Source organism: Pipistrellus kuhlii, unplaced genomic scaffold (genome assembly GCF_014108245.1).
Source record: "Pipistrellus kuhlii isolate mPipKuh1 unplaced genomic scaffold, mPipKuh1.p scaffold_m20_p_4, whole genome shotgun sequence".
In the NCBI taxonomy this organism is placed as follows: domain Eukaryota; kingdom Metazoa; phylum Chordata; class Mammalia; order Chiroptera; family Vespertilionidae; genus Pipistrellus; species Pipistrellus kuhlii.
In genome coordinates this window covers 7,413,530-7,426,451 of record NW_023425540.1, presented here as the reverse complement: position 1 = coordinate 7,426,451, position 12,922 = coordinate 7,413,530, and the positions used below count along the sequence as shown (strand labels likewise).

The following is a 12,922-nucleotide window of genomic DNA, read 5'->3' as shown; positions in this document are numbered from 1 at the left end:
TATATAAAAAAATCTGCGCTGTTATAAGGCAGATTGTGGTGTGCACTGGTCCCCCCATCCCCTGGATGAGACTATGGCGTCATTGGCTCACAGCACTGCTGTGGAGCAAAGGGCCCAGGAGAGCAGCTTCTCTGTAAAACCAGGCAGTTAATGAGATTGTAGGTGTGACTGTGGAACTTTGGAAGTTAATTAGGATTCCAACACACACACACACACACACACACACACACACACACCCCTCTTTTCTGAATTTTCAACAACTCTTCAAGTCACCACCAGAAGGCTCCTCTGCCTTCTCTATGCCAGTGTCTTTTCTTCTTCCAGCCTGAATAAATTCTGTACCAACTTTCAAACACCCTGCCCTGCAGACCTCCCCTGAGATAACCTGTCACAAGAAAGCATTTTATTTTACCTTTTCTTGTTTTGTGGTGGAGCAATTTTTTTTTCTTTTTTACTGAATTTTTAGTGTGACACTGATTAAGAAAATTAGACAGGTTGCAGATGTACAATTCCATAACACATCATCTATACATTGTATTGTGTGTTTACCACCCCAAGTCCAGTCTCCGCCCATCACCATTTATTCCCCCAATACCCCCATCCACCTCCTCCTACCCCAGCAATCACCACATTGTTGTCCATATCTGTGAGTTTTTCCTCTTTCCCCCACATTTTTCTTCAATCTCTGTACCCACCCCCCATGGAGGGACACTTTTATAGCTTATAGATTAATGTAAAGGAGGTTGGGTGAAAAACATGAAGAGATTAATAAAACAAAATAAAACAAAACTACAAGACGCAGACAAAAGTATGGTGATGAGCAGAGGGAGAGGAAGAAAAGGATAAAGGGAGATAAAAGGTGACAGAAGGAGACTTGACTTTGGTGGTGAATCCACGATGCAGTATGCATATGATGTATTGTAGAGCTGTGCACTTGAAACCTGTATAATTTTAGTAATCAATGCCATCCCAATAAACTCAACAATAAATAGATAGATAAATATAAAAAAGTGTAGCAAGGGTTCTTTTAGGACCACATTTTCAAACCCTTCCCTAAAATACAACCAGACACAGTTACTAACAATGCTCCACTTTCATATGGCACATTCTAGGTTCAGGGACTCTTAGACTCAATAGCTAGTTAATTAATGACTTAATTAAAGCTAGAGTGAGCACCAGCCCTGAGGAAGGACAGCATTATTGTCTTTATGTCACCTTACCAAACCCTGCTTCTGCAACGTGCTAAGTGCAAACTCCATCAACTCGGCAGATAATTCACATGACCAAGTATTCGCATGCATATTTGATTGCAAATATTGAGGGGGGAAATTATATTACTTAAAACATTTCTTTGTATTTGCACAATTGTTCTGATGTTGAGATCTTAACTCTAAAACAACCCAGCAGAGATTTACCTGAATGGCTAGCATCCTCTGACAATACCGTTGCTTTGCCTCCTAAAGGATCAGACCTTCCATGTTTCTCATCAGCTCCCACTTCCCAGTCTTCAGCCCCTCTCCAGCCTCAGGCCACTCTCGAGGGTTGGGCTACAGTTTAGGGACCTCAGTTCCTGCATGCTCTGTGTCTTCTTGGGCAGCAGAGAGAAGATTCCCTAAGCTGGAAGGAAAAGACAAGTGTGTTGACTCTTGTAGAAATAGACTTGCTTTCCTTCCACGGCTCCTGCTTCCTTTGGAAGAAGCTGTTAAAGAATTTCAGGGGAAAGGTGACGATGGAATGACTTTGGTGGTAACAACAGAGAAATAGTCAGAATGCTCCTTGGCCATAATAAGACAACAGTACCCAGAATGAGGGTGGAAATACTCTTATGCTCTGCACCCAAGTTAGAAAAGTGCATTATTTTTCAGGCGCCTCTTTTGGAAGAAGCATGGACAAAGTGGAGTATTTAGAAGAGAGTGACAAGGACAATAAGTGGGTTCCAAACAGAATGATCTAAGGAAAGGAAACGGGTATTTGAGATGGAGAAGGGGTGATGCAGACAGTGTGGTAGGAGAGTCCCAATTATTGTCAAATATTTATGGGAATGTCATGTTGAAGAGGGATAGACTAGTGGATGGTCAGAAAACTCCTAGTAGTGGGAACAGTTCAAAGATGAGAGGGTCTGCCTCAGGGGCCTTGTGAGAACTTCAGGTCCCTGAAACAAATGGCAGAGTTGATCCCTTGCAAAGGACCCTGAATGACAATAGTTCCGGACAGCGTTCTGTAGAATATTAGGTCTTCTACATACCTATTGGCCTCTAAGAAGCAATAAGAAGTGTGTGTGTGTGTGTGTGTGTGTGTGTGTGTGTGTGTGTTTACATGTGTTGGTGGTTGTGAGACTATTCTTGGGAACAGATAAGTTTTAACTTAGGGAAATACTAGTAAGTTCTTAACTTATTCCAATAACATCTCAAAGTCCTAATATGATAATATACTATCATGAATATTGTGAGCATCAAAGAGGCTTCAACATTACCTAAATGTATTTGACCAAAGGAATATTTATTTGTTTTTTGAGAATATCTTCCAATATCCCATGAGGCATTGTTCCATGGAAACACTTAGGAAACATTTTTACACAGAATGTGATGACTGCTTATAAACATCTGAAGGGCATTTTCAAACCTGATGTCCTTTGACACTTTTGTAAAGGTGGCAAGGAAGACACACACAAGGAAGAGGGAGAATGTATTAATAAGATACACACAGGGCACCTATATGGTTTGGCAATATTTATTGCATGTTATTAAGTTCCTAGGAATTTTCTATGTTGTCAAAGCATGCTGAAGTGGGCAATTTAAATAAGTGTCAGGTAACATGATTTCCCAAAGATAAAAGCAACAAAGAACACAATGGAAAACACTCTTCTCAAACTAATTGACTTAAAAGTTTGTACTCTTTTGGGACTAATAAAAGACGCTGACTTTGTAAGACCACTGTCAGGAGGAAATTACAGAATTAAGAGCTTAATGAGGATTAGTATCTTACAGAGCAGATGTCATATTCCTCTACCCTTTGCACCTGCTGTTGTCACCGATTAAAGGGGAAAAGGCCAAAGAAGTCACCTCTGATGACTCTGCAGGATTACTTTGGCCCACAGACACAGGAACACATTTGCACCTGGGATATTGTGATCAAGTTAAATTCTGTTTGTGTTTATTCCGCCTGTTAGCATTTTCTCTAAGGAATATGAAATTTCTGGATTTGGCTCTGTGGAAATTATATCTACTTTAGATGCTATTGCCACACTCTCTTTGAAAGCACACGTGACAGACATGCAAGTGCACAAAGTTCTACACGCCAAAGGCTGCTTTGAGAAAATACATACCCGCAGCTTCTGCCTGGCAGCTGGGAATGGAATAGTTTCCCATCAGAGTGACCATGATTTCTTTAGAAGGAGGTATAGGCCTTCCGTGAGCCTCTGATCCATGATTCAAAGCCTCCTTTCAGCGGAAGATACTAACGGGAAACCGAGGGAAGACTGTGTGGTCACTGTTCCTAAGTAGTCCTGTTTGGGTGGCCTTTCTGCTTTGCCAGAAGAGGTGGAGGCCCCCAAGGAGTCTGCACAGTGCATAGCACTAAACATAAGTGCGGTTGTTCTCAGGTGATTCTTCTCTCCATCCTTTATAACAACAAGGAAAACACCCTCAAACCAGCCTAAAAACTATAATACCTTACATTTTTTAAATGGAAATATGGTTTTAGTTTTCTTATCTCATTAAGATTGCCAAAGGCCACTTTTGATTTTCAGGGCAGGGAGAGAGAGGCAGGTGGGATAGGGGGTGGATGTAGAGGGTGGGCCTGGTGGATGAAAGAGAATCTATTGCTCACAACTTCCTGCCATCAAATAACAAACTTGGCCCAGTCAGTGTGGCTCAGAGGTTGAGGGGCAACTTATAACTAAGAAGTCATTGTTTGATTCCCAATCAGGCCACATGCCTCGTTGTGGGCTCAATCCCCAATAGGGTGTGCAGGAGGTAGCCAATCAATGATTCTTTCTCATCATTGATGTTTCTAGCCATCTCTTCCTCTTCTTTCCTTTCCTCTCTGAAATCAATAAAAATATATATTTTTTAAATGGTACACTTGTAGGTTGGGTTTCCCCAAAAGCAGATTCTGGGATGCTGAGATTTGTATGCAGAGTTTTATTCCGAGTTCCCTTGGGATCGGGGTCTAATGGGAAAGTGAAGAGAACAGGGCAACAGGCTGCAATACAGTAACTATTGTACAAAGGTTTCACCCAGGCCTACAGGACTAACTGTATTCACTTAAAGTAATGAAAAACTAGGAAAAAATGAAGGCAACTAACACTTACTGCTATGTGATAATCATTTTAAGCATTAACACTAAAAAGGGAGTAGTAGCTAGGATCTATTGAGTTCTTATCTCTCAGGTAGTGTGTTACATTTTATATGCATGTTATTCCATTTAATCTTCATATGAATTGACTCTTTTTATTCTCTTTCGCAAGTGAGGAAACTGAATCTAAAAGAAGTTAAGTGACTTCCTAAAGTCACACAAGTCCATAGAATTGAGTGCAGGGATCTGAACTCCAATGGTCTGCCCCAAAGTCTTTATTCCTAACTTCTGTGTTGTACTACCTACCTCTACGGTGCTGTTCTAGTTCATTCTTGCAAGAACACTATGAAACATGTGCCATTATCATCCTCATTTATAATGAGGAAAATGAGCAGCAAGGGGTGAAGTACCCTTTCCGGGGTCACACATTGTTAGAAACCCAAACAAGACCTGTATGGATTGTAGACAGTCCATTAAAACCGATAACACTCCTTAATGTAGGAGTCCTTGGAGAGTAGACTTATTTAGTCTCATGAGTTTATAAAAGTCCATGGGATCTTTCCTTAGGAATTGGAGCATGTACCAGGAAAGAGGCCAGCAGCTAATGCATGGCCCAGAGGAGGCTTCATGGGCATCATTTTTCAGAGTTTTCAGGCAAAGCTCTTCTCAGCAGTCCAGCGATTTTTATTTGCAACAGCTCAGATAATTCTGGAATTAGTCCCATCATCAAGGCAAGAACCATGTCTGATTCATCCCCGTGTCTGCCCCAGCCGCTGCCCCCTGGAAGGTGCTCAGAAAACAGTTGTTGACATTATGAGGGAGCAGATGAATGTGATAGAGAACAATAGTTCCCAAGACTTCACCTTCCAGGACCATTTTTCTTACACCATTTTCCCTCACAGAGCCCTTCTCCTCCTCATAAATGTGCATAAGCAATAACGCATTTCCCCTTGGTTACAGTTAGAGACATACAGAATTCCACTTGAACCTCACATTAGCAATAGGTAGTCAACACTAAAACCGAATTGATAAAATGATCCTGCCAGCAGTAAGCAAAAGTGGCATTTAAGTTAAAGGGTATGACCACACTTCCTGGGTGACTGATTTCTGTCGTGGCTTCCAGCACGACTACCTCTGACAGCCAGGTCCCGGGCGCCCAAGCTGGGAACCACTGCAAGCCAAGGGACACAGCTCGGTTGTCCTCCAGATGTTTGTCCCAAGCAGAAACAGATGTGCAAACTTTCAGCCCAGTTTAGCAGCAGCTCCAAAGAGGAGGATGACAAGGTAGGTGCCAGCAGACAGAAACTTTAGGATTTAAATAAGGTAAACTGCTTCTGAACTTTAAATACCCAAACTCCCTGAGTGGGGGCTATTTTACTGAGAAAGGGACTGAGGTAGGGATCCCTGATCTCACACCGAAGTGTTCATTGTATTGAGACTCTGACTCTGGAGAAAACCCATTGACTGCCTCTGGGAAATCTAAATCTGAATGTCTCTTTGTCTAGAATTTGCAAAGCTTCCTTTCTTCCTGGGCTCCCTTAGAAATTAGCAGACAGAACTGTCTGTGCTGCTGGAGGCTGTGGGAAGGCTGGCTCAGTGTACAGACCGTCTAGGGTTTATTCTGCAACCTTGGCTGGGAGCACAGGATGCATGCTAGGATACAGGACATCTTATGGACTCTAGCTACCATTTTTCCTGGGGGTGATCTTATTTTAATTGAAAGTGGATTTTTAACGGTTTTCTTCCATGCCTCAGTCAAAAGGGCTCGTGTTGCCAACACCGAAGGAAAGGGACGGTGTCTTTTGCTTCCATTTTGATTTGACTGCATTGCTTTTTGTTAAACAAACACCGAAATAAAATAGACTAACAGCCTGCCAGGCATGGGAAGGAGATGAAACAGCGCCTGTGAACTCCTGAGGATTTGAAATGTATCCCTTTGACAACTGAAAGCATCTGGCATGGGGAAGGTGATGGCGAAGGTTAGTCCATGCCCAGTGCCCAGTATTCCTGGTGAGACAGTAGCTCTTGTGACTCCTGGAGCGTGTCTGTGGCCACGCCTTTATTATGAACTCTGAACCTCACATGTGAATAATATCCAGGTACCTTGTGCCTTCTGTGTGGCCATGTCCACCGCTGAGTGTTTAGTCCTAATTTTGCCGTTAGGGGACATTGGGACTCAGGGTTATAAATAAAACCCATTGCTATAGTCGGGACCAGATTCTCCCCCAGCACCAGGAAAGTTGAAGTGATTGTTTGGTTGTTTTAATAAATCCCTCTCCCCCCTCCTGGACGGCAGGTACCAGGAGGCCAAGGGCCTCCTCAGTTTCTGAGCCCCACCGTGTCCTCAGCACACAGATTACTGTGCAGCAAGAGAGGTGCCTTATCCGTATGTGTTAAATAGATGTCTCTATCCAGCTACACATGACATTTGAACTTGATTTCAGCAGGGAATCTGGGAAAGTCAAGCAGAGAAGGATTTCTTTCTCTCACAGCTACAGAGTGAAAATTCAGATTGACTGTAGGGTCAGCAGCGCCCTTCATTCTTTTCTGTTTTATACCTAAATAGTTGCAGTGATTTTGTTTTGAAAGCACATGGCGCAGGTCAGAGGCAGTCTTGGGAGGCTTTAGTGTCCTTCCAGCAGAGCGCAGGTCTTCTAAAATCTCCACAGCCACTAGTAAGGCCATTGTTTTGTAGATATTTCATGACCTAATTATTTGTCTAAGTGCAATTTGAGGGGAAAATACATATTTTTTAAATGAGCTTTTTCCCCCCATCAGACATGAATCAGATATGCTGTGTTCTGAACAGAAACAGTGTTAGCAAAACTTAATAGGTGATGTTTACAGAAATTATGATTTATGCCAGACCTGTGCCTGTCTGTCTACCTGAGGTTATTGTGAAGCCCCTCCTGAAGGTTAAACCTACAGGGGCAAAGGCGCTGCTTTTTATTGCTGGGTGGTCAGTGCATGAAATGCCAATCTTTGGGGCAAGAGTTCCTCCTTTTTGTTTTGTCTTTTCCTTTTCTTTTCTTTTTTAATATATTTTATTGATTTTGTACAGAGAGGAAGGGAGAGAGAGAGAGAGAGAGAGAGTTAGAAACATCGATGAGAGAGAGTCATCGATCAGCTGCCTCTTGCACACCCCCTACTGGGGATGTGCCCGCAACCAAGGTACATGCCCTTGACTGGAATCGAACCTGGGACCTTTCAGTCCCCAAGCCGACGCTCTATCCATTGAGCCAAACCGGTTTTGGCTGTTTTGTCTTTTTCTTCATTTTCTGGTGAAAGTTCCCAACTTTCAGAAATGGCCAGATTGACAGATCACATTTTTAAAATATGTCATATTTAATTTCAATTAGTTGCTCCTGATTGACTCAGTTGTTCAGAGGAAGAAAGATCTGTGGTCATTATTTTAAACTTTGTTGATCAGTGAAGTCTTTATTTCTCAGGAGAGACTAGATTCAGGATAAGCAGCAACAAGGCTCTGATGCTTTCATAGTCATCTTTATCCCCAGTGCATCAAAGAGGTCGGTAAAAATTAATGAGTTGATTTTGAAGATTCTATTTTATTCACTAAAAAAGAAATCCATTTCAATAATAATTTAAAAAAAAAAAAAAAAAGAATGCTTTCAGCCCAGCAGGTGTGGCTCAATGGTTGCGTGTCAGCCTGTGATTCAAGAGGTCTCTGGTTCAATTCCCTGTCAGGGCATATGCCTGGATTTTGAACTTGACTCCCAGTAGGGGGCATGTAGGAGGCAGCAGATCAATGTTCCCCTCTTGCATCAATGTTTCTCTCTATCCTTCTCTCTTCCCCCTCTCTCTCTCTCAAAAATCAATTTTAAAAATGTATTTTAAAAAATAAAGAATGCATTCAAATAAAATTTGCTAGAAATGTTTTATTATCTACAATTGTTTGTTCATTACTACAAAACACAGGTATAAGGAAGTTAGAAAAGTAGCACATATAAAATGCATTCATTGTAAAAGTGTTATGTTACACCAGCACACCTAAATATGAATTTCACAGGGATTCCTCATTAATGTCTAATACATGTAAATATTGAATTATGTAATGACTAGAGGCCTGGTGCATGAAATTTGTGCATTGGGGGTTGGGGGGGGGGAGGATTGTCCCTCAGCCCACCCTGCACCCTCTCACAATCAGGACTGCTGGCTCCCAACTGCTCACCTGCCTGCCTTCCTGATTGCCCCTAACCGCTTCTGCTGCCAGCCTGATCACCTATTAACCACTGCCCTGCCAGTCTGATTGAAGTCTAACTGCTCCCCTGCCAGCCTTTTGCCCCCAATTTCCCTTCTCTGCCGACCTGGTCACCCCTAACTGCCCTCCCCTGCAGGCTTGATTGCCCCCAACTGCCCTCCCTTGCAGGCCTGGTGCCTCCCAACTGCCCTCCCCTGCTGGTCATCTTGTGGTGGCCATCTTGTGTCCACATGGGGGCAGGATCTTTGACCACATGGGGGAAGCTGTCTTGATCTTTTGTGTTGGAATGATGGTCAATCTGCATATTACTCTTTTATTAGATAGGATAGAGGCCTGGTGCATGGGTGGGGGGGTAGCTGGTTTGCCCTGAAGGATCCCAGATCAGGGTGGGGGTTTCCTTGGGGTGTGGGGTGGCCTAGGGTAAGGAGCCTGGGGTGATTTGCAGGCCGGCCACGGTGACCCAAGGAGAGGCCCTGGTATCTGGGATATATTTATCTTCTACAATTGAAACTTTGTAGTCTAGAGCAAAGCCAAGTCTTCTGCTTGCTCCATGGTGGCAGCCATTTCTCTTGGAGTTTATTCACCTTCTATAATTGAAACTTTGTAGCTTAGAGTGGAGGCCTCGGCTGGCCAGGGCAGGTGGAAAGCTTGGCTTCCTCCATCGCTGGGGGCAACCCTAGCCTGCTCTCTCCAGCTCCATGGCTGTCGCCATTTTTCTTGGGACTTATCTTCTATAATTGAAACTTTGTGGCCTTGAGTGGAGGCCCGCCAGGGTGTGTGGAAAGCTTAGCTTCCTCCATTGCTGGGGAAACCCAAGCCTCTCTCCTGCTCTCTGTGATGACAGCCATCTTGATTGGGATTGATTTGCATATTTGCTCTGATTGGCTGGTGGGTGTGGTTTGTGGGCATGGCTGTGGGTGTAGCGGAATGATGGTAATTTGCATATTACTCTTTTAATTGGTAACCTATTTAATAATTGAAATTAATAATACATTAATAACAACTAAATTGAATAAATCTGATGAATTAAGTTTAATTCTAATAAACTTTATTTTTATGAAGATGATAAAATGCTATCATTATCAACACAAAATCTCATAGCACTAAATGTATAATGTGGGGCAAGTTGCTTTGCAAATTGTTTGGTGAATTCAAAAATTTGCCAGTGAGACCTGCCAAATAAAGAAAAGTTAAAGCTCTTCAAGTTAGTTTAAGAAAAACATCTTTTTCTTCAAACGAATAGCAGTGAATTCACAAACGGAAATCTATGGCAGTACCAAAGTAAGGAAAACAGTAGCCTTTTCATGAATTATATTATTGAATATATTCTTTTCTAAAAATAAAGCTTTTGTTTCTAAAAGTAAATTCTATTCATGTATTCAGCATGTCTTTATTGAGTGCGTAGTCTGCCAGGCACTATGCTAAGGACTGGGAATACACCAGGGAGAAAGTACACAGCCTGGTGCTAAAGAAATTGCAGTCTAGTTGAGGAACAGATATCTGTCAAACACATCAATATAATTACAATTCTGACTAGTGTTTTAAAGAAGTGACATTTAAAATATCACCTGAAAAATGAGTTCCAGTGAAGGAGCAGGGGAGAAAACCACTCTTTATAAATAAACAAAAAGCAAAGCAAGCAAATAACAGCAGCATTTACAAAGTTCCCTGAGGAAAATTAGGCTGTTCAAGATGACTAAGACTGGGATGGGACTAGAACTTGGTGATGGAAAGAGTGACGGGAGATGACATGACACAAAAGAAGCACCTGGTAGCCATTGTTCAGGGCCCCACAGGTTAGTTAACACTTTTTGTTTTCATTCTAAAAGCACTGAGAGGTGATTGAAGTATTCTGGGTAGGAGATTGAATTAATCTCATGACCCTGACATGAATTAATCAGTCAAGGTCAGCACATTGAGGTATATTGATCTCAGCACTTCCAACTCCTAAACCTTTTCAAAGCCAGTTCTCAAAGCCAGAACATGAGAAGATCTCTGGCTCCCACATCTCCCACCTCCTGTTGCTTTCTTGGAGGGAGATTTTCTTACTGCTGTAGACTTACTTGTTTCTCTTCTAAAGACCTGGAACCTATTTGAAGATGCCTTTCCTCAGGAGAGTTGCACATTCCAGAGGAGGGCTTTGAAGCTTTGTGTACCAAGTTTATTCCCCACCCCCCTTTCTGACTTTGATTGGAATTGTGAAAGCTGGATAGAAAAACATCACAACTAAGTATGATTTCAACTTGTCAGTTTGCTATAAATCATGCATTCTCGATGTTAATGTTGCCCCCAAGAGGACAAAACTTGTGAGGGCAAATAAAAAATTTACACCTGGCTGGTAGGGCATGCAGGAGGCAGCTGGTCAATGATTCTCATCATGGATGTTTCTATCTCCCTCTCCCTTTTCCTCTCCCTTGCCCTTCCTTTCTGAAATCAATAGCCATTGTTCAGGGTCCTATAGGTTAATTAAGGATTTTTATTTTCATCCTAAAAACACTGAGAGGTGATTGAAGCATTCTGGTTAGGAGATTTTTTATTGTTGATATTATAAATGACTCTCACCCACTCCCTGCTTTACTCTCCTCCAAAATAAGATCTGAAGCAGGGAGGCATGGAACAGACTGACATCCTCAATATGGGTTTGAGGGAATGAGAAGAGATAAACCAAATAACATATGCATAGCCCATGGTCACGGGCAATAGGATGGTGAAGAGAAATGGTATTTTAAATGTAAAACTTGTATTTTATGTGAGGACTACAAGCTATTCCAAAAGGATGTTTCAATCCTCAAAGCAATCTATTTTATCCAGAAACAGATGAGCATTCTTATGTTCTCTTAATGCCTCTCCATGGGGATAACAATTGTTTTCAATCCAGGCCCAGGAACCCTTAATCTATGAGAAGCAGAGGCATCTGAGGAGGTGTTTCTGTGATGATAATAGTTCTAAGGTGGGAGGTTGGCTGCTCAGGAACCTCTCATGGCCTGGTATCCCAGAGCCTAAGGAACGGCTAAGCCAGACACTAAGTTAAAGTTAATACAGAATCAGCATTGGCCTCAGCATCATTTCTACCCACCCCTTCCTCTCACCTCTCAACCCGAGCATATTTATTTAACAACCATCCTTCCCAGGAAATACACTGGTTTTTTCCAGAACTATCTGCCTTCGTAAAACGCCAACATCATGCTACATTTGTAACAGGAATATGTCATCTGCTCTAGGAAACCCAGAAAGTAATGGACTTCAAACCCGAGTGGCTGCACACACATTGCCACAACATCTGTCTTTCTAATGACTTGAATATGCTTGTGTCTCTGCTCTAAGGATCCAGATTTTTCATTTTAATAGAATTCTCTTCTAAAACTATTGCCATGAAGGACCAAATTTCTCCACCTGCCAGTCTATTTTCTGAAGGCATTGGCACTTTAGATCCATAATATGCTCCTTTAGAAGGAGCTGGATCCTTCTCTATGTGTCTAACAGAAAAAAAAAAAAATGTGTATAGTAGAAAATAGGGATCAGTATTTTTATGGTATTTTACTCATAAGATTAATGTAGTTCAAGGCCATTGACCCAGTTTTGCCTAAGTGGGTTGAGCTTATAGATTAGATATACTCTCTGAGACCCAGGCATATACACAAGTATTTCATGCCATGCTTTAACTTCAAGAACCCACAACTTCTCTTTTTCTTTCCTTTCTCAGGGCTCTTCCCGCCATGATGCAGTGGGTCAGCACGCAGAAACCAGGAGAGAGCGGCATCAATATTGTCACTGCCGATTTTGTAGAACTTGGTGATTTCATCAGCACTGTCATAAAGCTCAACTATGTCTTTGATGAAGGAGAAGCCAACACTTGATAGTACCATTTTGAGCATTCATGAATAAGATAGAGAAGACTCATTGTATTAGGCATATTATCTAGAAACACTCTGATCTTCCTATTCCACTGAGTCTCTGAGGGAACTAGGGCTGGCAGTGGGTGGGAAAAGGGGAAATCCAATTCTTGAGTGGTTATTATCATAGTCTCTGCATTAGTATAAATATTTCATTTCCCGTTTGGTGAGCGAAATCTACTTCTAGTGTTAGAGATTTTAAAAAAGACCAGTGAAATTTGTTTTTCAGAATTAGTCTTTGTGATATATAACTCACAAGTGTTTACTTGATTGTGTTTCTGATTTCAACCTAGATCTGCTATGCTCTCTGTATCCTAACTGAACCTTCTCACCCTGCCCCCTTTGCTCGCTCTTCTTAATCAGATGCTGTATGGGACTCAAAACAATTGACTGTTCCCAACAGAATGTGTATTACATTGTTGTAGTGAAATTTATTTGTTGTGTGGAACATGGTATAATATTCTGTTGTCATCTGCAACTGGGCAATCATTGCTAACTCTTTGTCATAGAAAAT

The 12,922-nt window shown here is 41.9% G+C and overlaps 1 protein-coding gene across 1 annotated transcript in view; it reads left to right on the top strand.

Annotated features, from left to right (window-relative positions):
• Positions 1-12,607, top strand: part of PLCXD3 (phosphatidylinositol specific phospholipase C X domain containing 3) — a 115,244-nt gene extending 102,637 nt beyond the window's left edge. The window contains exon 3 of the mRNA XM_036410439.2: positions 12,219-12,607. Within this exon, the coding sequence (XP_036266332.1) occupies positions 12,219-12,372 (154 nt within the window). The 3' untranslated portion in view covers positions 12,373-12,607. The remainder of the gene's footprint in view (positions 1-12,218) is intronic.
• The last annotated feature ends 315 nt before the right edge of the window (positions 12,608-12,922 follow it).